This window comes from Lycorma delicatula, chromosome 5, assembly GCF_047948215.1.
Source record: "Lycorma delicatula isolate Av1 chromosome 5, ASM4794821v1, whole genome shotgun sequence".
Taxonomy (NCBI): domain Eukaryota; kingdom Metazoa; phylum Arthropoda; class Insecta; order Hemiptera; family Fulgoridae; genus Lycorma; species Lycorma delicatula.
Genome location: NC_134459.1, coordinates 88142154 through 88169891, shown reverse-complemented (window position 1 = coordinate 88169891; position 27738 = coordinate 88142154). Strand labels below are relative to the sequence as shown.

The 27738-nt window shown below is 29.1% G+C and overlaps 1 protein-coding gene and 1 long non-coding RNA gene across 3 annotated transcripts; one reads left to right on the top strand and one right to left on the bottom strand.

The window, feature by feature from the left end:
* Positions 1–1667: 1667 nt before the first annotated feature.
* On the bottom strand, positions 1668–25129 carry LOC142325170 (RNA-binding protein 34-like). Of its 2 annotated transcripts, none has more exons than XM_075366586.1 (5): positions 24712–25129; positions 15331–15686; positions 13232–13350; positions 8810–9076; positions 1668–1907 (listed from the first exon to the last, which is right to left on the bottom strand). In XM_075366586.1, the coding sequence occupies exons 1-5, from the start codon at positions 24738–24740 to the stop codon at positions 1836–1838; spliced, it is 843 nt and encodes a 280-aa protein (XP_075222701.1). In that variant the 5' UTR covers positions 24741–25129; the 3' UTR covers positions 1668–1835. The 2 variants fall into 2 exon arrangements, with proteins under 2 accessions (XP_075222701.1, XP_075222700.1); XM_075366585.1 differs by having other exon boundaries at positions 15010–15686; positions 24712–25127.
* LOC142325172 (uncharacterized) lies at positions 18366–21533 on the top strand. The gene is made up of 2 exons (XR_012756499.1): positions 18366–18532; positions 20992–21533. It is a non-coding gene; the product is annotated as an uncharacterized LOC142325172 (long non-coding RNA).
* Positions 25130–27738: the final 2609 nt, after the last annotated feature.

Genomic DNA, 27738 nt, shown 5'->3' with positions numbered 1-27738 from the left:
TGAAAAATGTGTCTGTTTAACATTCATTATTTTCTTATAATAATAGAGCAAAGCTTCCAAGAATATTTTATGATACAACACAGACAACAGAATAATTGTGCATTTCAGTACAGTTCATAAGAGTAAAAGATGGATGAAGCATTTTAAAATATGTCTAAAAAGATATTTATTTGTACAATATTCATATTTATAAAACCTAAATTGTCAAAAATTTTCAATAAGTAAAAGCAAATAAAATTTTACTCATATAGATTCTAAATAGATTATAATAAAAAAAAGGCAGCAATTATGACTTGATATTATTAAAGAAAATTTGAATCACACCTGATGCTTCATGGAAAAAGGAGAAGGGGAAAAGAAAGAAAAAATATTTTAACCAATTAAGTTGTTATGACCTAATGTCATATTGTAATGTGGCAGAAAGAGATTTAATGTGTAATGAACATATAAAGGTCAAATATAAGCTAAGTGACAATGAACCATAATGTTGCTTTTCTCAAACTTTTAATCTATTGTAACAAAAATGTAGTTACTGTATAAAGAAAATTTTTGTGTGGAGTTTTTTAGCTGTATCTCACAATTTAGATGTAGATAATTTCAAACACTTCAAATCTTTGGCAATTTGTATTTAGTTTCTACAGAAATGTCTAATAAAGTTTGGAATAATTTTTCTCAAGTTAACTTAACAGTCTGCTATCTTCAATTTTTCTGTGACTAATCACTTCCTCCCTGTTAGCATTTTTTTAATAGTTTAATTTTAGAAAACTGGTTACCGTTAAAAGATTGAAACTGAGATTTTATCTGGCCACTAATTTTCTCACTAACTGAGTCCAATGATAAAGCTGAAATGATTTGGGTTACACAGCAACTATCGGAAGCCAATAACCACCAGCTATTTTTTACTGTTATATAAATATACATTTGTTTGAATTTTTTACTGTTATATAAATATACATTTGTTTGAATTTTTTTTACAGTGAATTATAATATTAAAAATTGTTTTTAATTAGTTTTTTTTTTTTAATAATGTTATAGGGGAATAAAAGATAAAACTATGTCTGAAGAAACACTACAAAAAAAAAATGAAGATAACAGAGGATTATTTATTTGTGAACTATGTGATTTTTCTGAACATTATGATTATAAAGGTAAAAGCCCACCATTTTCGAAACATATACGATTTTTAGAAGACTGTTATGCAATTAAAGATCCTTTTTCACCACCTAATAAACATCAATTTTTGATACTTGGGTCAGATTGTGCGATATGTTCAAAAAGTATTTGTCAAAGTCCAGAATGTAGTTTTTTTTATGAGAGAATATTCTGTTTATCTTGTGCATTAAGTAATATTTCAAAATTTCCACAAGCTATACAAACAAAATTACAGAAATTAAATCAATTGAAAAAATAATTAAAAAGTTTATTTTTTATGTTTTTAACAATATGAGGGATCTCATGCGATCCACATAAACTAGAAGTCTCTACTCCAGAAATTAGTCATCCAAGGACAAATATAAGGTGTAAAAGAACAACGTTATCCATCCTTAGAATTTTGTGGTATGTGAAAGTTCCCAGCTGAGCTAGAAAGCGTTTTGTAATTCGTAAAATATTTTTTTTTAATATCTGTTTTTAATGTTTTAATGAATTATTAAATAAATGAAAATCAATCTTATTCATATTATAAAGCATATAATATGAAAATATTTATTTATTATAATACAACTGACAATATTATTTATTGAATATTTATTAGTGTAATTTTTTAAAAAAAAATTAACTAACATAACATGTAACTGTTTTGGAATTTAAATATTATTCATATTTCTATTATGTCATCAGTTGTTGCTTAGCACTTCAATCAATCGTTTTTTACTGAACTCTTTTCTAAGTTTCTTCTTTGACTTCTTCTGTAAAGGAAATAATGAAATATAAATTAATTAAATCAAGCAATGCTATAATATAAATCAAATATAAATATTACAGATTCACATCTAAAAAAATATATGGCAATGCAGATATACATGACAGATATGCATATTACAACAGATATACTATTCCATGCAGTATTAAAATTAATACTAACAGGTACGTAAATAAGGATACTCCTTTTCTACATAGTATATTAATCAGCACTACAATTATTCATAAGCATAAACTATTTCATATTTTATAAGTTTGTCGTCTGACTGGTATATGTTATTATTTACTGAACAACCAAACTTTTCATTAAATATTGTTAAATTTAAATGGATGTGTAATGCACACAATTTTTATTTACCATGATCTGGGAGATAGGTATTAATAGAAAAAATAAAATTCAGATAATGTGATAGTAACAATTTTTTTTGGAGGATAATTAAGAAGTTGTTAAAAAAGTGGTAAATATTAACTTCTTAGTTTCACCATAGTAAAGAACAGATTTTTGAACACTACAGAAAGCATTCAGGTGGAATTAAATATTTGTCAATATTGTGTAAACATTTATTAACATTAACGTCTGAGGTAAAGACAACTGAGCTAGAAACAATTTTTTAATATGTAAAGAAAGGCTTGCATAAGAGAAAGTGTTAATTATAATCAGTGGCTATCTAAAGAAAAACAGCCTGTCAGCAAAAGCTAAAACGGCCCAAAATCACATACTGTGAAAAGATGTGCCTGCAACGGGTTTTACATAGAAGCTAATAAACTAATCTAGTTTTATTGTGCACAAATGTAGATACATCATCTCTATATGTATATAAATGCATCAATTGTAATGAAAAGATTTCTGGGCTACAGACTTATCCTAATCAGATAATCTTATCTCTTCTTGCTTTCTGTTTCATGAAGATTTTTGGTCATCTCCAAATTTAACTCGCTGGCTACACCTCCTTTGTATACAAAAACTAATTGCATAATTGCTAAAATTTTCTTCCTCTAGACTTACCCTCCAATAATTCTTAATTAACTTCAAAGCACTCATCACTATTCGGCAGTGGCTGTGCTGACCAGGAGGGTAAAAAATAAATGAAGCAAAGTGGTATGTTTTGGAAAACTGTCCTTCAGGTTGTTTTCAATTATATATTCTAAATAATGAAGTGCATTAGAGTCACTGTGGTTTTCAGCAGAGAAGTATAATTCGGCAAAACTTATGAGTTTAACACAAATTTCATAATTACTTAATGACATTTTTACTTTTAGCAGGGTTAAGAATGCAAAAACTTCATTAATCTCTTGAAATTCGGAGACACATGCTTCTAATTCATTGTACAGTCCATCCCACTGATTCATAATAACCAATTTGATGTTTATCTGATGATGCAAAGAACAATCTGCAGCAGTTTCAACTGGTATTCTTTTAATTCTACTTTTTTTCTGAACTGGAGATTTAGGATTTTCCAAGTCCTTCCCAGCTAGTTTTAAAATTGTTGTAGGTATGTTCTTAATGTAACATGATGTTTTGACATCGAGTAAGTCTATTTCTTTTTTTTTGTAAAAAAAGAAATATGTATTTCCAACGTATCAATTATTTCTAGTACAGAATGCCACCAAAATAAATTTAAGTAAAACAACCAATTCAATGATAAGAATTGGGCATTTAAAATGTCTTCCCCTGTGGCTGCATCTCTTTTTTCTCATTCCCAAGGCAATCAGTAATGTAGTCAAAATTCTGTATGATTACATCCAAAACTTTTATGTGAGTAGCCCAATGTGTGTTGCTTAAACCTTTAATATGGAGTATTTGTAATTGTTAAATTCTTCTTCATCTTCTCTCTGATCAGAAGTCGATTGTTTGCTTCAATTCTTTCAGAATTTGAATTCCAAATTTTTTGAATATGGATTCTTTGATTCATAATGGGTTCTAGCCTGATTCTAAAATAGTGTCCCACTGCCTATGAGGTCTTGAAAAATAAAGTTGTTTGAATGACTGAGAATACTTTAATCGAAGAACTCACATTTTTTCAACTACATGTTCTAGAAATGAAGCCATTTGGTATAAAGGACAGTGGGTGTCCGGAGCAAACCTATTTTTACCAATAAATTCTTTCATGTTTGCTTGTAAATCGCCATCATCTCCTGACATTACATTTGAACCATCATATACTGGACTGCACAAATACTTCTATAAATTATAACCTTCAAATAATAAATTAGTTATTTTCTCACAAATAAATGCACCATCTTCTCGACTCATTTAAAGGTCAAAAATATTTCTTTAATTTTCATTTCAGCTTCTGGAAAGCTGATGATATATCGTAAATGGCCATCTGATCAAAATTTACAACAGTGGTCGAATCAGTGAATAATCCAATATTTCGTACATAATTGTTTTTCTCAGGTATTTAATTTTTTTTGAGGATTGGATGTGAGTGTATAAAGTAGGATTGTAACAGGAAATTAACTTGATTATGCTGAGGCAGATCGGTAATTATCTTTCTTCATATTTCCTCTGTGACCCAAAAATGCAATGCTCAAGCCAGACAATGTTTTCACAAATCAAAAGAATGTTCAAAATAGTATGACTCTTCATAGCTTCTTCTGTGCATTGCTTATCCAATTTATGATGAATATCTTCATCTCGAAGACAATGAACAGCAGCAAGTGCATTATGGAGATGGACTATACTTAGTGTGCCTCTTAATTGAGTAATGAAGATGTTCCCAGTTAGTAAAAGCAGCACACTATACACTCTTTGATTATTTAACAACTGCAAATACCCAACAAAAATGATGATGCACATAAGTTTTTCTTGCTAAACAGTGTACCCAAGGAATTGATGCTCTGACTCATAAGAGAGGTTTTCATACAATAATACACAGACAACATTTATTAATGATTGGAAATACTCCATTGGGTGTATTAAATTATTTTGGTCGACAAGGACCTTGCAGTAAAAGAGTTCTGATTTGATCTTCATTCAAGAAAGAATAACTCTCAAAAAGCTCCTTTTTGTTTTCATATTGATGAGAGACAGTAGACACTGACAGTGATTTTTCAGGAACATTTGTCTGGCCATGATTATTTCCTGCCTCTTCTAGCTTTTGTTTATCTGCTGCTCAATTTTTCTCTTGTCCACCTTTTGCTTCTTTCCAGCCACATCATCGCTCCTGAATAAAAACATAACAAATTTCCTGTTTTCAGTGATAAGGAGACGCGTAATATTAAGAAGGGTTTTCATTTAATCACTCACATTTTCACCTTCTTTCCATTTTCCTATATGTACACAACACACCCCTGGCCATATATACAAATATTATGTAATATTACATTGATTCTTTTGCGAGAATACTCAGCGACTCCTAATCACACGTTACTATGTACTTCGTTGAAAAATGTCACTACCATTTTTAAACATTCAACAACTTAAGCGTGCATTTGTCACTTTCTTTTTTTTCTCCATGGAGCTAGTCTCCAACAGCTCAGTTGGCAAATGCCACCTAAACCATTCGTTACATCCTCTCGTGACTTTAAAACAGGTTTTTGAAATTCAGTTAATGTAAATGAGTTTTGTTATACATTAGCCTCTCCTGCAATTTTTACCCAAAAATTGATAAAAAATTTAATAAATGAAAATAGTAGATATAAAAATTTGTAGTCAACAATTGACTTCTTCAGTTAACAGTTTTGTGAAAACAAGTTAACCAAAGTATAGGAACAAATCTTTTATCATGTGTTATGCACAAGTCACATATATTAGAATAAACATTAACTATTATCTTTAATAGATTTCCATATACATGTAAACAGTATATTTCAATGGACACTTAATGAAATACACAAATATTATAAAAAACTTTAACCTCTGGGTCTGCAGTCAAGCAATTCTTTCTGCAGAGGATGAGATGAATGTTTTGCAGCGTGTGTGAAAAATGTCATGCCTGACCAGGATTCAAACCCAGGATCTCTGGTGAAAGGCCGAGACACTACCACTCGCGCCACGGAGACGCATTATAAAAAAAAATTATAAAAAAGCTGTATCGTGTAAAAAGCACAGGTTTCAATTTTTGCTTTGGCAGTGGATGTATTAATAATTAAAAATTTATTAATCTTAATCATTTTATATTAATATTTTTATAAAATTAAAAAAGTTACATCATTTATAAAATTAATTTCAATATAGACATATAATAAAACTGTAACCTCATTTTGATAATTTTTTAATTTGATTATTATTTCCTTTTTTTTACTTTTATCAAAGTAAGCAAAATTGATTTTATGAAATATATATTTATAATTAACAAACAAAGTAACTTTATACTTACAACAAGCATTAGAAAAAAAACACATTTATTCTTAAATATATAGCAATTCTTAGGTAAGTGTAAAAACTTTACTTGAGAATTGTGGCTACAAAGTGCATCCAGGTTATATGTAGGGGAATGGTCATTAGGTTAGTTGGTAATAAGGATTTTCCAAGTAGGCAATCATGAACATATTCTGATAATTTCTGAGATCAGAAGGGTACTTTTATGATGACAGAAAATGCAGGCACACTGTCCACAAAAAATTCCACAAAGCCAATAAAAATGCTGTGATATGGTGAGTACTAACTAATAAATAAGCTGACACATGAAATCAGTAGGTAGGTATAAAATGCCTCTCCTAAGTGACTTTGTCTAACCCCGCCCTAGGAGTTAGAGGCAGGCAATGAAAAGATCTAACCTGCGGGCTGACCTGTTGCTTATGGCCAGTGGACGGGGAGGTCCATTTGAGTAGACAACCCCATGGGCTGTGCTTTGCTTTGTGGTGGATCCAGCCCGGGAGGTAGGATGGGAAGGAAAAAAAAAGCTACTTACAGGATAATGAAGATGAAACCTTATAAAATGGTGGTTCAAAAAAAGAAATGGCCATAGCAGTCAAAACCAAAGTGACAACAGAGTAGAACTAAGGATGAATGTAGTTGGTCTGTGTAAGTTAATAGAAAAAGAAAATAATACTTATATTGTCAGATGACACATTCTACAGAAACAGGAAAAGAGTTAGTGTTATTGAAAGAGACATGAATATGATTATAAATACATGAATATCTGAAAGAGTCGCTAACATTTCTGAATATATTTAATATATTCTGATTATATTTAAAGATCATACAAGTGTATGCAGGCTTGATTTTATGATGTTGGAGAAGCTGCTAAGTTTTATGAAGAAATGTTGTAAGTTATAGAAAATGAAAGTTCAACTAAATTTTATAATGGCAATTTTAATGCCAGATTAGGGAAGAGGGATGGCAACAGTCATGAAAGTGCATGAGAAACTATAGATTTGCAGGTACAAACATAGATATTGGCCAAGTGATAGTTGAATTGCTTTTTCTTTAATTAGTACCATAATGTAAATGAAAAAGGTAAGAATTCATTTTTTTTTAAAAAGAGGGAAACTAGAAGATGAAAGCGAGTTGGTTCAAATAATATATTTAAAAAAGAAACTGACTATTCTTTCAAGTCACTGGATTGTAGCATTGGGTACACAGTATTAACTTTAGAAATAGGTTTATGTTTATATAAAAATATTATATATCATAAAGGAGACAGAAATTTTACTGGAAAAGAAGGAAAGAATTAGGGAAGGTAAAAGAAGTAGTGTGGTTTAGAGACCTATGTAAAAAATATCACAAAATATGAAAATAATATATTACAGATCTAAAAAAAAGGTGAAAATACAAAAATCCAGAAAGTGAAGAAAAACCCACCAGGTTGGTCTAGTAGAGAATGCGTCTTCCCAAATCAGTTGATTTGGAAGTTGAGAGTTCCAGCGTTCATATGCTAGTAAAGTCAGTTATTTTTATACAGATATGTATGAATACTAGATCATGGATACCGGTGTTCTTTGGTGGTTGGGTTTCAATTAACACACATCTTACGAATGGTCGAACTGAGACTGTACAAGACTGCACTTCATTTACGCTCATACATATCATCCTTATTCATCCTCTGAAATATTATGTGAAAGGTAATTTTACAAGAGGCTAAACAGGGAAAAGAAAGTGAAGAAAAAACAGAGGATTCATTTATTTGTCAAAATCTGAAGATATTAGATGAGACTTAATAAGTGATGGATGAATGTTGGATGAGACATATAAAAGAAAAGTAACAACATTGTTGGATGAAGAAGGAAATAAGGGGCATGTTAAAAAAAAGGATACAGAGCACTCATCTATTATCAAAAGTTTATCAGAACGCAGAAAAAGTTACGGGAATATAAATGAAATAAATTGTGCGACAATGAAGAGTATGGAGATATATAAGTTAAAAATGGGAACTGAAAAAAACACTGAATGAAATGAAAAATAGCTAGACATTGATGGAAGTCAATATAATCATGGAAATTTTAAGGAAGGAGAGACAAAGAAGTGATGTGAGCCTAAAAATACTTATATATAAAGAATAAAACTTTTTTAACGTCTAGAATATGGTGACAGTGATGATATAGAAAAAAGGAGACTTGCAGGATTAGTATCTACAGACTTATTAATTTATTATTGCAAGATTATAAACTATTTAATAGAATAATTTCATAAAGAATTAGTAGAAGCTGAACGAGATATAATCATGTAAACAAGCGAAAATCAACAATTATAGAACAGCAGATCACTTGGATACAAAAATATTAAGAATACATTTTATCATTGACCTTAGTTTACACGACTGTGAGAAAACCTTTGAGTAAATAATAAGTACAGCATTGTACTAAGAGAAGTAACTTCATTCCTATTTAATCTTAATGTTACTATTTTAAAATATAGAAATATATTAATTAATTCTTAAAATAATTCATTAGAATTCTACGCTTAGTTTGTCAAGAAAGCATACTGATTTTAAAAGAAACGTACCTTTTTAACAGATTTATCTTTAATGGTGTGACCCTGAAATGCTTTTACTGGATTATCTTTCTTCTTTTTCTCTTTTGTCTTTTTAGGATAAGTAAGTTTAAGTTTTTCGTCAACAGTATTTTTGTGTTGTTTTGTTTTATCTTTTTCAATTATCCTCTCATTTTGTCTTTTTTCAGCAAATCTTTTTACAGCTCTTTTAACCCTAATATTCCTTTTTTTTAACATAGCTCCATTTAATTTTAATGCAAATTCAACAGAATCTTGAAACTAAAGAAAAAATATATTAATTTACAACTAGAATGTAAAAATCATTAGTTTAAATTTGATATATATTATGGTACGAAAAAATTAATACTACACTTTCTTTTTTTGCAAATAATAAGACCTAAAAAATAAACAGTTCAGATCTTATTTGTTTGTCATCCAAATCCTGGATACTTATTAACTAAGAAAAACTACCATCAATAACATCAGCTGGTGCTAGAGTGAAAGATTGAAGCACTATTCGTAGAAGATAACTACAAAAGTGACTGAAACTTATGATGTGCATTTAAAACATGTTACATTAAACAAAAAATTAGTTCAGTTTTTTCACTAAAAATTAAGTTCTGTAAAAAATATGATTTAATAACAAACACAAACAACCTCAATTGCACTAAAACTTACTTAAGCATAAGACAAACATTTACAGAACAATTATGGAGAAATAAATGAAATACTGTACTTTGATCTTATATAATTCTTAAATATTTCATTAATAAACACTTTATAGCGCAAAAAAATATTTAATCGATTTATTTATAAAAGAAATCTCTATACATATGTTTTTACATATGTTAAGGCATCTACAGGTTCATGATAAAGCACCTTGGGTTGCAATAGGCTTTTAAATATAACTAGGAAGAATATAGGTATTTACTAATTTACGTACTAGTTTTTTATTTAACTAGGACAGTGATGGCAAACCTTTTTGAAAAGTGGGTTGAATTTTGTTCATTTTTTTTAATACTAGCCCGTGGGTCACAAAGTTAGTGGTGTCACTTTGAAAAGGGGGGAGGGTGTGGTAAAAAGATACAATTTGGAAACACCAAAATTTTGTTAAAAGAAAAACTTAAACTTAAGAAAAACTCAAACTTAACTTTGACTTTTTTTGGTTCTCACCTTTAAAATCCTTTAAAAGATATGTTTCCTTTTTGTTTTAAAACTTTTACTTTTGCAAGTGAACAGCAAAAAATAAAGGTCGATGTTAAAAAATTGATATCAGTGGGCGATACCATAAATTACCACACCAGGTAACAACAACATGCCTAGTGGTGTCTCTGGTCTGAGTATTTGAGTGAACAAGTAATAAAGAAAAGCACATATATGTTATGAAACATTCTTTAAAAATAAATTAATAAACATAGTTACAGATAAGTATATACATAATAAAGTTGATAAAAGTATATTTAATGTGAAATCTGTTGTTGCATATTTTCAACAAAATTCATTTCTGTGGTTTTACAAAATTCATTGAGGAAAACAATTTTTCACATGAATATGTGGTCAAAACATCGTTAGAGCATTAGCAAGTTTCTTAATTGATATAAACTTGTTTGGTAAATAATCCCATATGTTTAATATAATACTTTCAATATTTGGTGTGGGATCATTGCTATTTGCACTTCTTTCAAAAATTTTTCCTTTTACTTTGGAAATCAAGTTTTCAAATTTATTTTTTCACGCTATGCTGCTTTGAAATTCAGCTAATTACATTTCTAAATCATGCATATCGAGCCACATAAATTCAGTTAAATCGATTGTTTCAAATTCAGTTTTGTATAAATAAAAAATAAAGTGAAATGTAATTTCCTAACTTTTAAATTGATTAAATCTCTCCTGAAAAGCTTGTTTTATTTCTTTTTGGTACAAGTATTAAATATTTTTTAATTGCATTTTCTTGAATGTCAAGCTCATTTTCAAAAATTGTGTTTTGAAAATGTTTTTTTAATTGAGAAAAATGTTTCACGATTTTCATTTCCAAATCTTTAGTGAAGATGTCAAGTTCTGTCATAAATATTTTAATATTTTCAAACATCATTAATACAATTTGTCCGATTCTCTGAAGTTTTTTATTCAGTTATTGAAATGCTAAGTTATGTCACATAAGAAGATTAAATCATTTAACCAATCTGTATTTGAAAATTCATTTTTACATTTTGCTTTAATCATTTAAAAAGAGCTTATTTTTTGTAATAAATTGACAAACCGATTAAGAACTCGACCACATGTGAGCCATCAAACATTGCTGTATGTTAAAGTACCAGAACATTGGCACTCAATCTTTTATTACAGCTGGTATTACATTGGAAAATATTTTTAACCTTGCTTCGCACACAGAACTTACTAGTGTATTATACAATGAAATTCAATCAGAGAATGTCTAATATTTTGCTTAAGCTGCTGAATAAAAACAATGTTTCTTCCCACCATATTGGGTGCACCGTCTTTGTTACAGAAGCAATTTTCTGTAGGTCAATATCCATTTCTTTAAAAAGCTTGTTTTATAAACTCTCCTTCTGAAAGAGGTTTCCCATGGCGAGCAATACAGTGAGTGTCTTGAAAACTAGTAGTTGTAATGTTATTTTTTGGAATCAAAAGAGTTTTTAAAACACTGATCTATGAATGATTCTGTTTTTTCTTTTGTAAAAATATTCTCTCCTTTTTTTTGTCTGTTGAGAAGCTGAGATTTGAATGCAACTTTTCAAAATGTCTTTTTACTTTGTATGTATATGCAGTGACTTTTTCATTACAAATTACACCACAGTCGTTTTATTCTTTTCAATCACACCATATATAACAAAACATTCTCTTTGATATGGTCTGGAACCTGTATCGTTTGTTTTTATTTTTTTTAACTCCTGAGATAGTACAGGGCTATAACCAAAAATATTTATATTTAGAATACAATAATTTAAAAAAAAATCTCTTATTAATGCATTTGCTATACATACGAGGTGTGATAAAAAAATACAGTGAATAATTTTTTATTAAAAAAGTAATAAGATTACATAGAATTCTATTTAATCTCCTTCAAGTACTGTCCTTGGCTAGCAATGCACTTATCCCAACGTTGACTCCATGACTTGAGGCATTTCTGGAAGGCGTCTTTCGGAAGGGCTTTCAGCTGCTCGGCAATGGTCAAATGTCAGCAATGTCAGCCTCTCAATGTCAGCAATGGTGTCAAAACGTTTTCCTTTAAGCAGAGTTTTAATTTTTGGGAAGAGCCAAAAGTCGCATGGTGCTAAATCCGGTGAGTATGGCGGATGTGGACAGACAGGAACACTTTTTTCGGCCAAAAACTCGCGAATGAGAAGCGAGGTGTGACACGGTGCGTTGTCGTGGTGAAGAACTCACCACTCAAGTGAAGCACTCACTCGTCTCATTTGCAATTCATTAGTTAAAATGCTTTGAACGGATCCGTACAAGATGTTAAGGTGTTCCAATAGCTCACAAATAGTCATTCACCTGTTTGAATGAACCATTGTTTCCACTTTTTGCACATTTTCAACTATTTTTGAGGTTACTGGACGTCCCGCACGCTGCTCGTCTTCAACAGACTCATTTCCGTTTTTAAATCGGTCATACCACTTTTACACAGTCTTCAAAGTTATCACATTATCGCCGTACACCAATTCTAACATTTGTGAGCTTCTTTGGCACTCATTTGCAACTTAAAACAAAACTTAATGTTAATGCGTTGTTCAAAATCCATGTTGCGCGACAGACACGATAAACACAACCTCACTCTAGTAGCTGACTGGCAAGCTCGAACGTGTTACAACTTGTCCCTGCCTGTCTCAGTTGATCACGCTATTGAACAAACTACAGCATATGGATGTAGCGTCGGCAGTTGCCGCTATAAAAATTCATTCACCATATTTTTTGATCACAACTCGTACATATATAGATGAGAAAATTTAATAGCAAAAAAATAATAAAGTTAAATTAGTAAACACTTCTAAATGCAAACGCCAAGATTGCCAATTTAGTTCAACACTGCGAGCTAGTAGATCCCCATTATGATGCAAGGAATATGCGCACCAGTTTATGACCAATTGTCATGAATCATACACAGGTCAGTTATATAGAAAATCAATTAGCCAACATCCACTTGGTAATATTTTTTTTTAATAAATTTGACATTAGATATTTATACTTTCATTTCTTAATATTTTCGATTGTCTGTTCTATTTTTTATAATATAAAAAAATAAGTTTATAAAAATCAATGCATGGGTCATTTAAAAAGCCTTTGCAAGTCAGTGATCAAACTTAGAGGTCATAGGTTTGTCACGACTGAATTAGGATGTTAAATAATTGACTCAAGTACTTTGAGAAGACTTTTAACACAATGTCTTGATAGAAGTTGAATTTTAATTACCTTAAAATTAACATAACCAAATCCTTTACCCATTCCTGTTTTATTATCTCTTATAATATGAACACTTTCTATTTCTCCACAGCCTTCAAAAACTTTCCTAACATCATTGTCTGCAACATCTGAAAATAATACAATATTACATTTAAATTCTTAAAGAATCATAATGATAATCTAAAATTCAATACCAATAAAAATAATTTTTATATTATGCTATAACAATGTTTAAAGGTGGCAGGGAAATCACCATCTTCCTGGTAACAGAGTAAAGACATGTTACAATATAATGATATAAATTATAAGATAATGATCTTAAATGATATTGAATAATTTTATTTACTAACTTGATAAACAAAGTAGTTTTATTAACCAATTAATAAGTAATGGGGTATTTATTGAAACATTGTGCAGCATTCAAATTTTCTACAAAATCTTCAACAGAGCATCTCAAATCTTCTGAAAACTGTGATGTGACATTTCTGAAGTGATGTGGAAGATGAATTCTACAATGTTTTGTTTATTGTAAATGTACAATGCTTGATAATTCCCACCAAAGAATTATCCAATATTACAAGATTAGAACTTCATAGTGGTTATGATACTTGAACCAGTAACTCTGGAGCATTAAAGACAATCCAATAGCCTGGAAAATGTTCTGAATAAACATTTACTAGTTACAACTACTTCCATTTCTAAATGGAAATGTACAGAAAGAGTAAAGAGTAAGGGAGACTTATTCTGTTTAACCAATTACTATTCCATTAGATTCTTCTTCTGAAGTTAGGATATCCACCCATACTCTTCTCAATTAATTGCATGTTCACAGCCTGTAAAACATGTGAACCAACCAAACAAGTGACATGACATCATCTCATATGTGGTGGACTTCTTTGCAACTCTCATATGTTAGAGATTTTTCATCTACTAGAGCGTACTTCTGGAGAATGAACTGTAATAGACTACATATTCTTTAGAAAAAACACCAGTGCATAGGAGAAATTTTAAACTTTAGCACTAGATGTAATGTTTAAATGCTCAGCAACAGGCAAGAACATGTTTTATACATGCACGTTCACTCATTTCTTTCACTCGACACAAAATGTTCTATTTTAACCTTTTCAAACCATGTATGCATATTTTTAATTGTAAAAATAAAGTATCTAACAGGAACTGTAACCACTAGTTGATCAAAATGAGTTTATATCCCAAAATTAGCCAAATGTAAATCCAAATATAACATTTGCATAAAATCCTTATGTGACATTACAATTTCAATATCACATTTGAAATCACCATCCAAATTACTGTCTAAAAGGAGTAAATTATGATTGATCCACATTTTGTGTTGACTAGCATAATTAACTGACCTAACTTAATTTTTCTTAAAATCTATTGTATAATTAAAATGGTTTATTTATATATATATTTATATATATATAGATTTTACAACGAAGATAAAATTAAATGTTCTTTTTAAGCTTCTAATTTCATGAAAGAATTAGATATATTTCAGTTAAATAAAATAATTTTAAGTACTTCATTTAAAAACCTAAGTTGAGGCTTGCCATATGCAGCACAATTATTTATTTTTTCTTCTTTTATTTTTTTAATAGTCATTTAATTTTCATTCACAAAATGACGACATCTAATTACTATAACATTTCTACTGATCTAAATAACAATAATGTATTATCAGAAAACAATAACTTAAATAAGAATCAGTAAAAATTATATTAATATACAAAATTAATTACATTATTAAATTTATTTACAATACTTACCAAAAGGTACATTACCAAGAAAGACAGAGTTTTGTGTGCTTTCAGTTTTATCAGAGGTAATTCTGTCCACTCTTAAATGATGTTCTTCATAAACAGTACCATTGGCTTTTAACGATTCATCTACACTACTTTTATTTACAAATTTCACAAAACCAAAAACAGATGTTGCTTTTGGATGGAAATCACGTTTACTTACAGCAATAGAACGAGGTAAATGTGATATATTTATCGCAGAACACCTTAATCTTGCTGATTCTACTGGACCATACTTAGAAAATAATTTTTTTAATTTTTTCCGTGAAACAGATTTTGGTAAATTACCTACAAATATAGTCCTTGCATTTATTTCACCTCTTTCTTCCTCTGAAAAAAATGGCTTTCCAGGATTTATATTTGCAACAGAAGTCTGCTTTATTGTTTTTACATCATTATGATTTGATTTTACTTGTCTTATTTCTGGGATAGTTGATAACAGTTGTGATGTGACTTTATTTTTTTTAATGGGACTATTAGTGTTTTCACTAAAATTTCTTGTAAAAGAGACATCTTTTTTATGTTTACTTTGTATCAGTGCTTTATGTTCATTGATATTATGTGACTGTTGAAAATATTTTTTATCCTTTTTCTTACTGATTTTATTTTTATTCTTTAATTTAATATTCTTCTTTTTTACCTTTCTGAAAAAACAAAATTATCAAGTGCAAAAAATGGTAAACACAAAAGTATCAGGCTTTAATCTATTATAAACAAGCGTCAATAGGATCTGTAAATTACATGGGTATTTATATAAATAATTAAGACATGAATGTGAGAGTATTAGTACTCATTCATTATTTAATAAATGATGCTCTTAATATTTATTTATGTAAACCCTGTGGATTGATAATGAGATCATGTAATTAAGTAAAAAAATCATGAGTTTGAATTTTCAGTTTGAATCGCTGAACAAAGTCTAGTCATTTTTAGGTACCATGATAGTGTAATGGGTTCAAAGTTTGTTTTCTGCCCCAATAAAAAAAAAACATTTAGTTTTCCTGTGACTAAAAGATGTTGATTCTATTCCTCCTATATTAATGCACTTGTTAATGAATAGTATATGTTTTTTACAGACTTGGGCAACCAAGCAATAAAAATCATATCAGACATCTTATAGAATCTACAAAATCCTTCAAAAGTGTTAGTAAGTAAGAGGTAAGATGAATATGCTGTTGCAATTTAAAGCAGAAGGGCAAGAACAACATTTGCTCTAAGAGACAGCTCCTGATTTCAGCCTCTTCTTGGCATGCCAAAATATCCAAGATGAAAAATATTAGATAATACTAAATGTGGTAAGCATTGGAACTGTGAACTGTTTGACATATTCACCATTATGATCATAAACTATCAATATTACAAGTGTAAAATTTTCTTGTAAATGTGTAAATATTTAAATCTGTAATTATTATTTAACAACAAAACCTGAGTAAAATCCAGCCAGCACCCATGAAAATACAAAATGTAAAAATCGTACTTATACTAATATAATAATTGTGATGCATAAGTGTTGCCCAGTAGGAAGCACTTTTCTATATCGCAATATCTTCACTTCTGTAGACCTATTTTATCTCCACAGAAGTGAAGTCATCATTAAATGGAGCTTAATTTTAATTAAAAATGAAACATAAAAACAGAATCTCTGTTTTAATAGACAAAACTAAAATAACATTTTTCAAAAAGAAAACTGTAACTAATAATGAAAATATAACTTAACTTTTAAAAGGTAATTTTAACTGATTTAAATTTTAATTGTAACTATTCCAGTCTGACTGATTTGTAAAACACTACATTGTTAATACAAAATCATTAGTATAATTTATAAGATTAATAAAATTTTGACAGCTTTTTGTACATTAGAAATTTTCAAAGCTAGTGTTTAGTTAAAATGCTGCATTACACATAGGCCACTGTGGCCTACCCATTAATTAATTATTTAGAATAATGTACCAGCTTTTTATTTAAAACCTTCCGTGATTTCTACAAATTCTTTGCAGAAGATCTCTTTAAATAACCTTATTCATATGCTACTGAATGGCTCTATTTTTAATTCAATGTTGACAATTTAAAAACTTTGTGTTGAAAATGTATTGTAATAAAATTACACAAACTTTTATAATAAAACAATTATAAAAATTTATTTAATTTTAAATTAGTTATTTGTATAATATGAGAATTCTATGAAATCAAATGCCTATGATTAATTATAATTTAAAAGACAAAACACTATTTACTATGCTACTTACTTTACAAGTGCTAAAGACCTCCAGAAATTTAATTTTACAAGAAAATATATTTAAAAGGCTGTATGATAGTGATTTAATAAATATTGTTAGTATATTATTTGGTACTTATGTATTAACGCCACCGCAACTACAGCTGCTGTTTAGGTTATGTTGACTTCGTGTACGTATATCAAAATAACCTAACTAAATATAACCTACGCTCGCTAACCTCTTATTGCTTATAATATGCATAATATATACAACTTATTAATAATATAACCTTAATGTTATAGCACCGAAATCCAATTAATGTTAATCCACCGAAATCCGATTGACTACTTTATTTTTAAATAAAGCTGTAGCTGCGGTGACATTAATACGTAAGTACCAGTACCGAGGTTAGCGAGCGAAGCGAACGTAGGTTATTCTGAATACGTACGATTTGTCAGTACATAAAGTCAACATAAACTAAAGCTGTAGCTGCGGTGGCGTTATATAAAATAACGTTAAATAAGTACCTTATTTTTATAATTACTATAAAGCTATATTTTCTTTATACTACTTTATTCAGCATATTCAAGTAATTAAAAATTTAATGTAAGTTTATGACTTCTGTTATTTGTACATTTGTTTCTTAATGAATTTTAATACATTAATTTTATACCATATAATCCCCGCATTAATTTTGTAAACCACTTATTATAAGTAAATAAAAATAACTGTTCCAATAAAGCTCACCAATATCCGTTAATTAAAAAATAATACAACGTTACACATGTATGTAAATGTTAATGTGTAAACTAAATACAACCACGTATTAATCTCACGTAAATTACAAAGGTTGTTTTAGATCGAGTTTGAAATTTGCAAAACTTTTGCCCAGTCTACAGCTATTGCATTGTATTACAAACTTCAATATGCTTACTACTTCATAATTTATTGGGATGATGGTTCATTAATAAAATATTTTTTAAATAAAAAAAAAAAATATTATAAGCTTTTCTTGTAACATTTTAAATAATATGTAATATTATCTATTTAATGTTTTCTAATAGAATGTACTAAGTGGATTAACTTTAATGTTTTCATTTAAGTTACCTTTATTATTATTTTTTGTATAGATTGATTAAAATAAAACAAACAGAAGTACAAAAGGCAAAATTAAGAACAGTTCGTTTAACAGATTATAAAACCCGTGGTAATGCAGTTGAAATTATAAAAACACCGGGTTATTTTAAGGTTAATTTACTAGACGCGATTTTGAGGTAAAAGAAACATTTTAAGAGCTATTCATTAAATGTATTTCTTACGTAAATTAATATCTTTTTACTTGTCGAGTTATATGATTTTATTAATTAAAAATGCGTCAGGAATTCCGCTAGAATCTAACTTAAGGATAGCTATTGTCGGGGGTGGAATTGGGGGAACTTCATGTGCTTATTTTTTGAATGAACTGCTTGGTAAATATAATGTGTCGCTAGATGTTTACGAAGCTAATAATGTAGGGGGACGGTTATCGGTAATAAAAATGAACGATCAATTTTTTGAAAACGGTGGAAGTATCATTCATCCCAGGAATCAGTACATGAAGAATTTTGTAAGTACTCTTGGATTAAAAATTGAACCTGCAGTTACATTAAACAAAGTTGGATTATATGACGGTAAACATTTTCAGTTTGTGGAAAGTAGTTCGGGAACTGTAACATTTTTGAAAATGTTGTGGAGATATGGAACAGATCTCTTTAAATTGAATGGATATATTAACTCGTTGCTAGATAATTTTGATAATATATATAATCTTCAAAAAAACTATAAGTACTTTGTTACTGTGGTGGATCTATTAAGTAGTATGAATTCTGAAATCCCTGCATACCTCACAAAATCTGTGACTGATGCGTTCGAAAATGAGATGAAATACAATGAAAGATTAGTTAATGAGCTAGTTTTTGCTGCTAACAGAGTGAATTATGGGCAGACTAATTTAATTCATCAGTTTGTGGGATCAGTTTCGGTGGCTGGTGCAATGAATGGATTGTGGGCAGTAGAAGGAGGTAATTACCAAGTAGCTGTTAAACTGCTTGAAAGTTCAAAAGCAAATTTAATTAGTAAAAGGGTAGAAACTGTAGAATTTAATAAGGATTCAGAAAAGTTTATGGTTGTCAATAATGATAATGTGTCTAGAGAATATGATATCTTAATACTTGCAGCACCAATTACAAATGATGCAGTATTACCTATAAAGTTTGTTAATTTTCCTAAAAAATTTGGAGTGTCTGGATCATACCATCACACCATTAGTACTTTTGTTGAAGGACTGTTAAACTGTGAGTATTTTGGATACAGTGGATCAGAAGATGTTCCTGAATCCATATTTAGTTTAAAAAAAGACATATTTTTCAATTCAATCAGTTTGTTGAAATCAAATGGTAAACACTCAATCTATAAAATATTTTCTCAAAAAGTCTTAACTGATGAACAGCTAAACATGTTATTTAAAGAAAAGTACAGTGTTAAGATAACAGACTGGACAGCCTATCCAGAATATCAAACACTTCCTAGGAATGACTCATTTATTTTATTTAACAACTTATATTATATTAATGCAATTGAATGGGCTGCAAGTGCAATGGAAATGAGTGTTATTGGAGCAAAGAATGTAGCTTTGATTGTATATAATAATATGATAAATAACGAAATACACAAAAGAATTAATGCTGATATTATGAATGATGAACTATGATTCTGTTTAGAAAAAGGTGACAACATTTTTAATTAAGGGTACCAATGTGACTTTATGACAGTGAATTTAATGCTTTAGTTTTATTACATTAAAAAAAAAAAATGATGTGTCACATTGATCAGTTGAGGTCTTGCGCATAAAACAGAGAACATATTTAAAATACAGGGGGTTGGCAATGGGTAGTATGATAGACAATGATCTCTATATAACTGGATAGGGGATACTTATGGTGTAAAATACAATTAAGTGTTCAATATTGAAGCATACTCCAGCGCCGTAGAATGAGTAACTGGAAACTAAATAAAACCATTGTATGCTTGCACAACTATATCGTGATGGTAAGGATGCTTATTTTACTCAAGTCAGATAATCAAAAGAATGGTCTTTTTGCAACACAAACAGAAATTTACGGACATTGTAGAAAATTTATCAGATATATAGTTATATAGAGATCAATGTTCAAAATACAAAATCAGAACACTTCTACTGCATTGGTTTAAAAAGTGGTTTTAATCCTACTCTTACACTTACCTCTGCGCATGTGCCACTTCATTTTATTTAGTTCTACAATTCATTTAGTGTTGTTAGTATATGCTTCAAATTTTACAAATTCCAATACATATCCTATCCAGTTATATAGAGATCAGTGATGGCAGAATAAATATTGTTATCATAGTATACGTAATTTTACTTTTATGCATTCCATAACTCAGCAATACTATAAATAGTACTGCTGAGAGATCAAATGATTGCAGAACACAAATGATTTTGATTTTAAATAATGAAAACTATTATTCATTATTGACCATAACAAAAACTAATTAAACTTACTTAATAAGTATAGTTTTATTATATGAAAATAAGTTTGGGGGTTTGTTGAATTGGTTATTTCCTTTTCATTGTTATAAGTTTTTAAAGTTCTATTTATTAGAAGCATCTTTTACTATTTTCTACAATACATAGTTAATTATTTTTATGTTTTAGCATTGTCAGTTTTTAAAAATATAATCTCTGCTTCAGAAGAGTTTTAATTGCCCTGCAAGTATTGATGGGCGCTATCATAATGTCACTAAAAATATTATGTTGAAATTATGCGTCTGCAGATATCAGGAAACTTGTGGATATGCTTTACCATTTTTATAGTTTTTCTTTATATTATCTGTAGCTGTAGAAATGCATATTAAGAACAATAATTATATTTGTTTTTATCTAAAACACTGAATTTTATATTTCATGTATACTTTGAAAAGGGATTTAAGTCCATCAATACAAATAAACAAACTAGCAACTGAGGTAACTCATAAAATGTATTAACATAATCAATCAACAACATGCAAAATATGAACAAATGAGATCAGTAAATAGTTTAATAAATAAGAGGGAAATTTTCTGATCACACTACAGATGCATTGTTTGTACTATAGATCTATTGTTAGTGAAACTTATTATACATGTGTTTAATTAAAAGATAACCGAATAATTCTGTCACATAAATCAAAAATGAAATATTAAAGACTTTTATAGAATGTTTTGATTGGTTTTTATTTTATTTTAGTATTTTTCATTTAAATTTCTTATCCTTTTTTATTTACATCACTCTTTAACTTAATTATAGAGTATCATGACAATGAAACCATTAAATATTATATTCTATTTTCTAAAACCGGTTTTTCATATTTGATGTAGCTTTAATAATTTTGTACATTGATTCATTCATAAATTATATATTTGGTTGCTGTTAATTTTCTGATTTTGGGTTATGAACTGTTGTTCTTTCCCTATTATTAAAAATAAAGAGAAAAAGTTGTTACAGAGTGAAGTTTTAGATCTGAGCAAGATTGTTCAGAGTATGTCATCCTGAAACATTGAAGGATGTTGACCTCTACACTGTCAACAGACTAAACAGCCAAGATCAAGTAACATCTCTGTTAGTTCTCAGCTAAGTTGTTAAATCTTGTACAGAGCGCAGGTTGGAGATATATTATTGCATTGTTGCAGGGTTGTTTGTTGCTTGAAACCCACGGTGGTCCTTGAACCAGGTCCACCTTAAACAATAATGCTAAGTTATTGGTATGATGACACTTGCAAATGGGAATGTTATATCTTTCAGTTTAGTATGCTCAGAATATGCTGAAGTCTGACTTACAGCTGAAAAATTGGTAGATAAGCAGGATTTAACCTTTGGTATGTGAGAAGTGAGTGGCAGGATGTAGAAGTAATACCAAAGCAATTAACTTACATGCTTTGACTTGTATACTTAAGAGAATGCTTATATTAAGGCTAGTGATTATGGTGCTAAGATCTATTAGAAATGCAGTATTAAGAATTGGCTATAGTATAAAGATATGACTGTCTACTAGGTTTTGTACTGCAGGTAATTCAAGAAGTGAACAAGTCAAACCAGTCGTCTGTCTGTATGTTGAAGACCATCATGTATATTAATGTTGAAAATTTTATGTTATATATTTTTATTTTATTAAATGATAAAAAGAAGAATTTTAATTAATAAAAGTTTACAAGTTGCAACTGTTGCAGCTGCATTTAATGTAGTCCAAATAAGTATCATGAACTTTTTCTAAAATTAATATTCTGAATTTAAATTTTTTTTTGAAGCAAAGTAAATTTGGTCTGTAGGATTTAACTTTTTTTGCAGCTATGCATACTAACCAGCACATAAAATTTAATTTATTTTTATAATCTTGGACAAACTGCAAATATTTTCTGAATAAGATGAGGTAGATGAAACAATACCACATCCATGCCAGAAATTTAACCCAAGAGCAGCTGGCAAGCACTGATAGAAACAGCATGCAACCACTACACTATTTGGTTGGCCATGGGTATATGTTCGTATGGAGTAATCTGTCATTTATTCTGATGCATAGAAAATGTATTGCACACACCTTATTGGAACCAATGAAATACTATTTCAGGTCAAAAAGGTGGAATAAACATCATTGAAATAAAACTGAACACCATTTGGTTTCATATTTATGGGTTCCAATGGTAGCAGTTGTCATAGACAACCATCATATATTTGCTATTGAAAACTTCTGACTACAGTCATTCAACCAATAACAAAAGTTATTGTTTGAATAAAGTTTGTGTAAGCTATGTTTGAAAACATTTCATTTTATTATAATGACGTCATAAATTTTCATTTAACAAAAGTTTAATGAAAATGTGTAAAATTAAAGTGAAAAGATGTCAGCCTCTTCCTAGGAATAAAATATAAGACCAGCTAATCTAGAAGCAATCAATAAAAAAAGGTAATATTCTGTTTGTTAGTTAATTGCAAGGAAAACCTAAAGGCTATTTAATGGATTTCTTACAAAAATAATCTATTAATAAAAATGGTAATTATTTAGTTGAGGTGCGTCACCCTGAAATCACAATAAACATATCAAATTCATTCTTAATATTTACTCATTTAATGATGTATTTTGCGTGTTGGAAAATAGAAAATTAGTAAAAATTTATGTAGCGATATAAAAAAAAGAAACGAAAACTCAACAGAACTACTAAAAACATCACTAACAACTAAAAACGAACAACAGAGTGAAAAAGTAACAAACTATTAACGAAAACTGCAATAATAACCATGAATACTAGGTGAAAGAAAAACGCAATCATCAAGAGCTGAACCTAACCTAATTAATTATTATTACTTAATAATCAAAACATTACTGTTCATTAGTCAAGGTTAGCGAGCGTAGGTTAAGTTTGGTTAGATTATATTATTTATTTTCATTTTTATATCTTTAAATATAATGTTTCACTATGATATAAGTTTTTTTTTTTAATTTTCATTGTGTTACGTGTTATTTGTATCACTATGTAAATTTTTACTAATTTTCTATTTTCTGACACCCAAAATACTTCATTAAATGAAAAAATATTAATTTTGAATGAATTTGATGTTTTTTTGTGATTTTGGGGTGAATTACCATAAAAATAAACAAAACATTTTAAATATAAACATTTGAGATTGCGCATCAGGCTTAAGGAATACTTTTTATAATAAAATAATAAAACAATAATGTTCAAATTAAATTAATTTCTACATATAAGTTCAACAATTATTACATGGAATAATCCTAAACTACTTGTCAGTTATCAAGACTTGTTAAAATAATTGCAAATTTTAAAATTGTTTTAATTAAAATTATAAACATTGCTATTGATTGGCCTAACATCTTAACAAAGAAAATCTATTTATAAATGATTTTACTAATAAAGTTAGCCTACAGATCAACATGAACTAATTTCTTCAATAACAAGCTAGTTGCATTAAGGATACAAATAAACTTAAAACTAAGAATTACAAGTTTCATAACCTGCAAAAAGCTACGCTCTACTTATAACTCTTCCAAAGTAATATGAGTAATAAATATATTATCCTATTTCATAAACTTTCAACAACAGAAAATATAACTAGTTTTATACAATTTGAAAATCAGTCTAAAACTTGGTATAAACAGATGTATGTAATATAAAATACAAGAGAATAATTAGATGCACTTTTGAAATCTGAAAATTTTTTAAAAGAAATTTCATAACTGCTTATTACAAGATAAAGTAAAAATATTTGTTTCATAAACTTTACATAACAGTATTTGGGAAAAATTTAGATTACACAAGAAGTCTATTAATAGAATTGTTTAATTTTAACTAGTAAGCTACCCTGATAATAATAAAACTTACATTTTGTCTTCCTTTTTTGCAGGCGCCATGTAAATGAACAAAACTGATTAAAATTGCAGGATAAAAAATCTATTCACATAAGAATTCTAATTTGTAAACAAATACTTTGTTACAAAATAATCTTTGTTTAACTAACTGAACTATTTCTAATTATTAGATCTTGTTCTAAATAAAATAAACTGATCACAAATAGTAAATAAAAATTAAATCAAAATTATATAATTAAAATATTTTTCGTATACAAAAATTCTCATTTTCTTTAATGAATAAGTAGAAAAAATAACAAGAAAAAACAAAGAAAACAGTAGTTTTTGGAAAACGTTTCTATTAAACATTACCCGTTAATAGTTTAAACAACGGATTACTCTCACGTTAAAAAATGTTTGTGTAGATTTTAGGTTACACCACATGTTACCGTACTAATTATCGCAACTCTGCAAATAACTGTTCAAAATGACTAATGCAACTAATAACCAATAGAATCACTGTGACCACATCTTATAGTATATTATTTGACAACGGTAAAAATCATTAACATTGAAAATAACAATTTAACCGTACGGTGTGAGTATAACAATAAAATCATAAAACAACAACAATTGTTTACTTATTAATCGTACTAGATTTTTGGGTAGGTCCATCGTTCTGGAATGAATGCGAAAAATGTGTACATGTTCCTGGAGAACGATTCTTGGGATGGAAAATAGATGAAAGTTTTAACATGTTCACAAATGTTTTGCGAATAAAACGTTCGGTGACCGGACATCCATCCCTTACTTGTCTGTGAGTATTATTTTTATAATTTTATTAATATTTTTCGTCAATTTATTGTACTAGAAGTTGTGTCTGAGTGAAGTAGTATCATGGAGCTAGTTATTGGAAACAGGACAATGAAGTATTGATTTTGAACGGTGGGAAATTTACTTTTAGAAAAGTATTGAAAAATAATGAATGTATTGAGTGCTCGATTAAAATCTCTAAAGCTAAAAAATGACGGTGGGACCGGAAAAAAATTGTATCAAGAGGTTGAATTCCAACACAATCTCACTAACAGCTCCAAATTATTAAGTAGACAGATAGATAAGTGAACATTTTTATTATTTTTAAAAAAAGTCACATCTTTATTTAATGCGTAAATTTTGGGTCAGTATTGTGCTAAGCCTTAGAATAGTTTTCCAAATATTTTCAAAAACATAACTGTTTTCGAAAATATTTGGTTGCCGCCTAGCAATTTTTCTATAGTCTGTTAGATAGTCAACTGTCCAGGTTTTATTTTTTTATTGCCCCACGACGTGTATCTTATGTGTTCGTGTTTCAGATATCTGCATCTCGGTAAGATGTTCATCGCATTTGGAATGCTCTCTACTATACTGATGCTGTACAGCATTGAATCGTATCGGCACGTGTCGATATTTTTTAAACCCCTTTTCATATTTATTTTTTGACACCGCAGTGCCTGGTACTATTGTCGTTTAGATGGTCTCTTTTCGATAGATTTAAATCGTCGTTTTCTTTCTGTTAAATAGATTCAACACGGTTTCGTCGCGTCATCAATTGTAATCACGGCTATTTGACTTTCCATTTCTATTGCTCTTTCGAAAATTTTAAATAAATCGTTTATTAGCCTACCAGGGCTGGTCTAGTGATTAAGGGTAGTCTGCGACCCTATATTTTCCATGTTAATTTTCCCAACTTTAGGTACATTTTTCTCAGTAACTATAACAGAAATCGCGTAATTTGTATTTTGTTTTAAAGATCATAATTTCCTTTATGTTTTTTAACATTTAAAAAAAAAAAAATAGAAAATCTTTTTTAATTTACGACCTTTTTTGATAAAAAAATTATAAAACATTTTTTATAAAATGGGTAGCAATTTTGTATATTCTCAGTTTAAAATGTGAAACTAGTTATAATGAACAAAATAAAGTTGTGGAAATATGTTGAATCGTTCTTAAGAAAATTGTACTTTCGTAATGATAAACATGTTTGTTCAGAAAACAGTTTAGATAACACTAAGGTAAAATATAAGTTATTAGTAAGCTAAATATAAGTCTTACTTTGAGTGCATACCTGCTTCATATGATGGGTTATTTGGGTCCACTAGCTCTTTAAATGTTTCATCTAATATCTTCCTTGTATTATTTCTCTGACACATTTTTTTCCAATTTCTTTAATTACCTTTTCAGTTTTTCTGATTCTGGCCTGATCCATGGTTTTTATTCTTTGTGTGCAGTTCGACCCAGGTGAAACTTCATCAACTTGTTTAATACTTCACACTAGCTATTTTCCAACATTAAATGTAGAAATTGTTTCATACACTCATAATTCTTAGTTGTTATCAAACCAAACATTGACTTTGGGACTGAGACCAAATTACACTGTTAAAAGATTCACTGGGATTTTTTGTTCCGCCATGCTAACACTTTTGAACAAGTTATGTGTCGGCTAATTCTTTAAAAATGTATTTGATCTCTAGTATAATATCCTTTGGAAAGTATCTATGTTCATTATGGTCATATCTTTCTTTGTTAGCTCTGGTTTTCTGATACTTGCACCAACTGTCTGGACCTTTCGGGCATAAATGATGCCATAAGGCTGTTTCATGTCCTTCAAACTGGATGTATTCTATTGAATAGCTAGATCACAGTAGGTATGAATTCCATTAATGGCAGAATTTGTGAGTTGCTCACAACCTCCTGTTGTTTTTCCATCTGAAAGTGGTGTTTTCCCCATTTTGTTTTTAAGTTCTCTAAGACAATTGCCTATACATTTTTGAATATGACCCAGACACTCTAATTTTTTTATTTAATAATCTGGGACGTATGATTCTGCTACTCCACCAAGAGATGGAAAGGCAGCACTGTCTCCATCTCCCTGGTAATATTTGTACCTGATGTTTTTCACTTCTTGCGACAACCGGAACATATCAACAACATATGCTACCTCCATTCCACCACTAACTCCTCCATAATCAGCCGCACAGTCATAATTATGCTTATTTTTCAGTTTATTTTTACACCTACAATA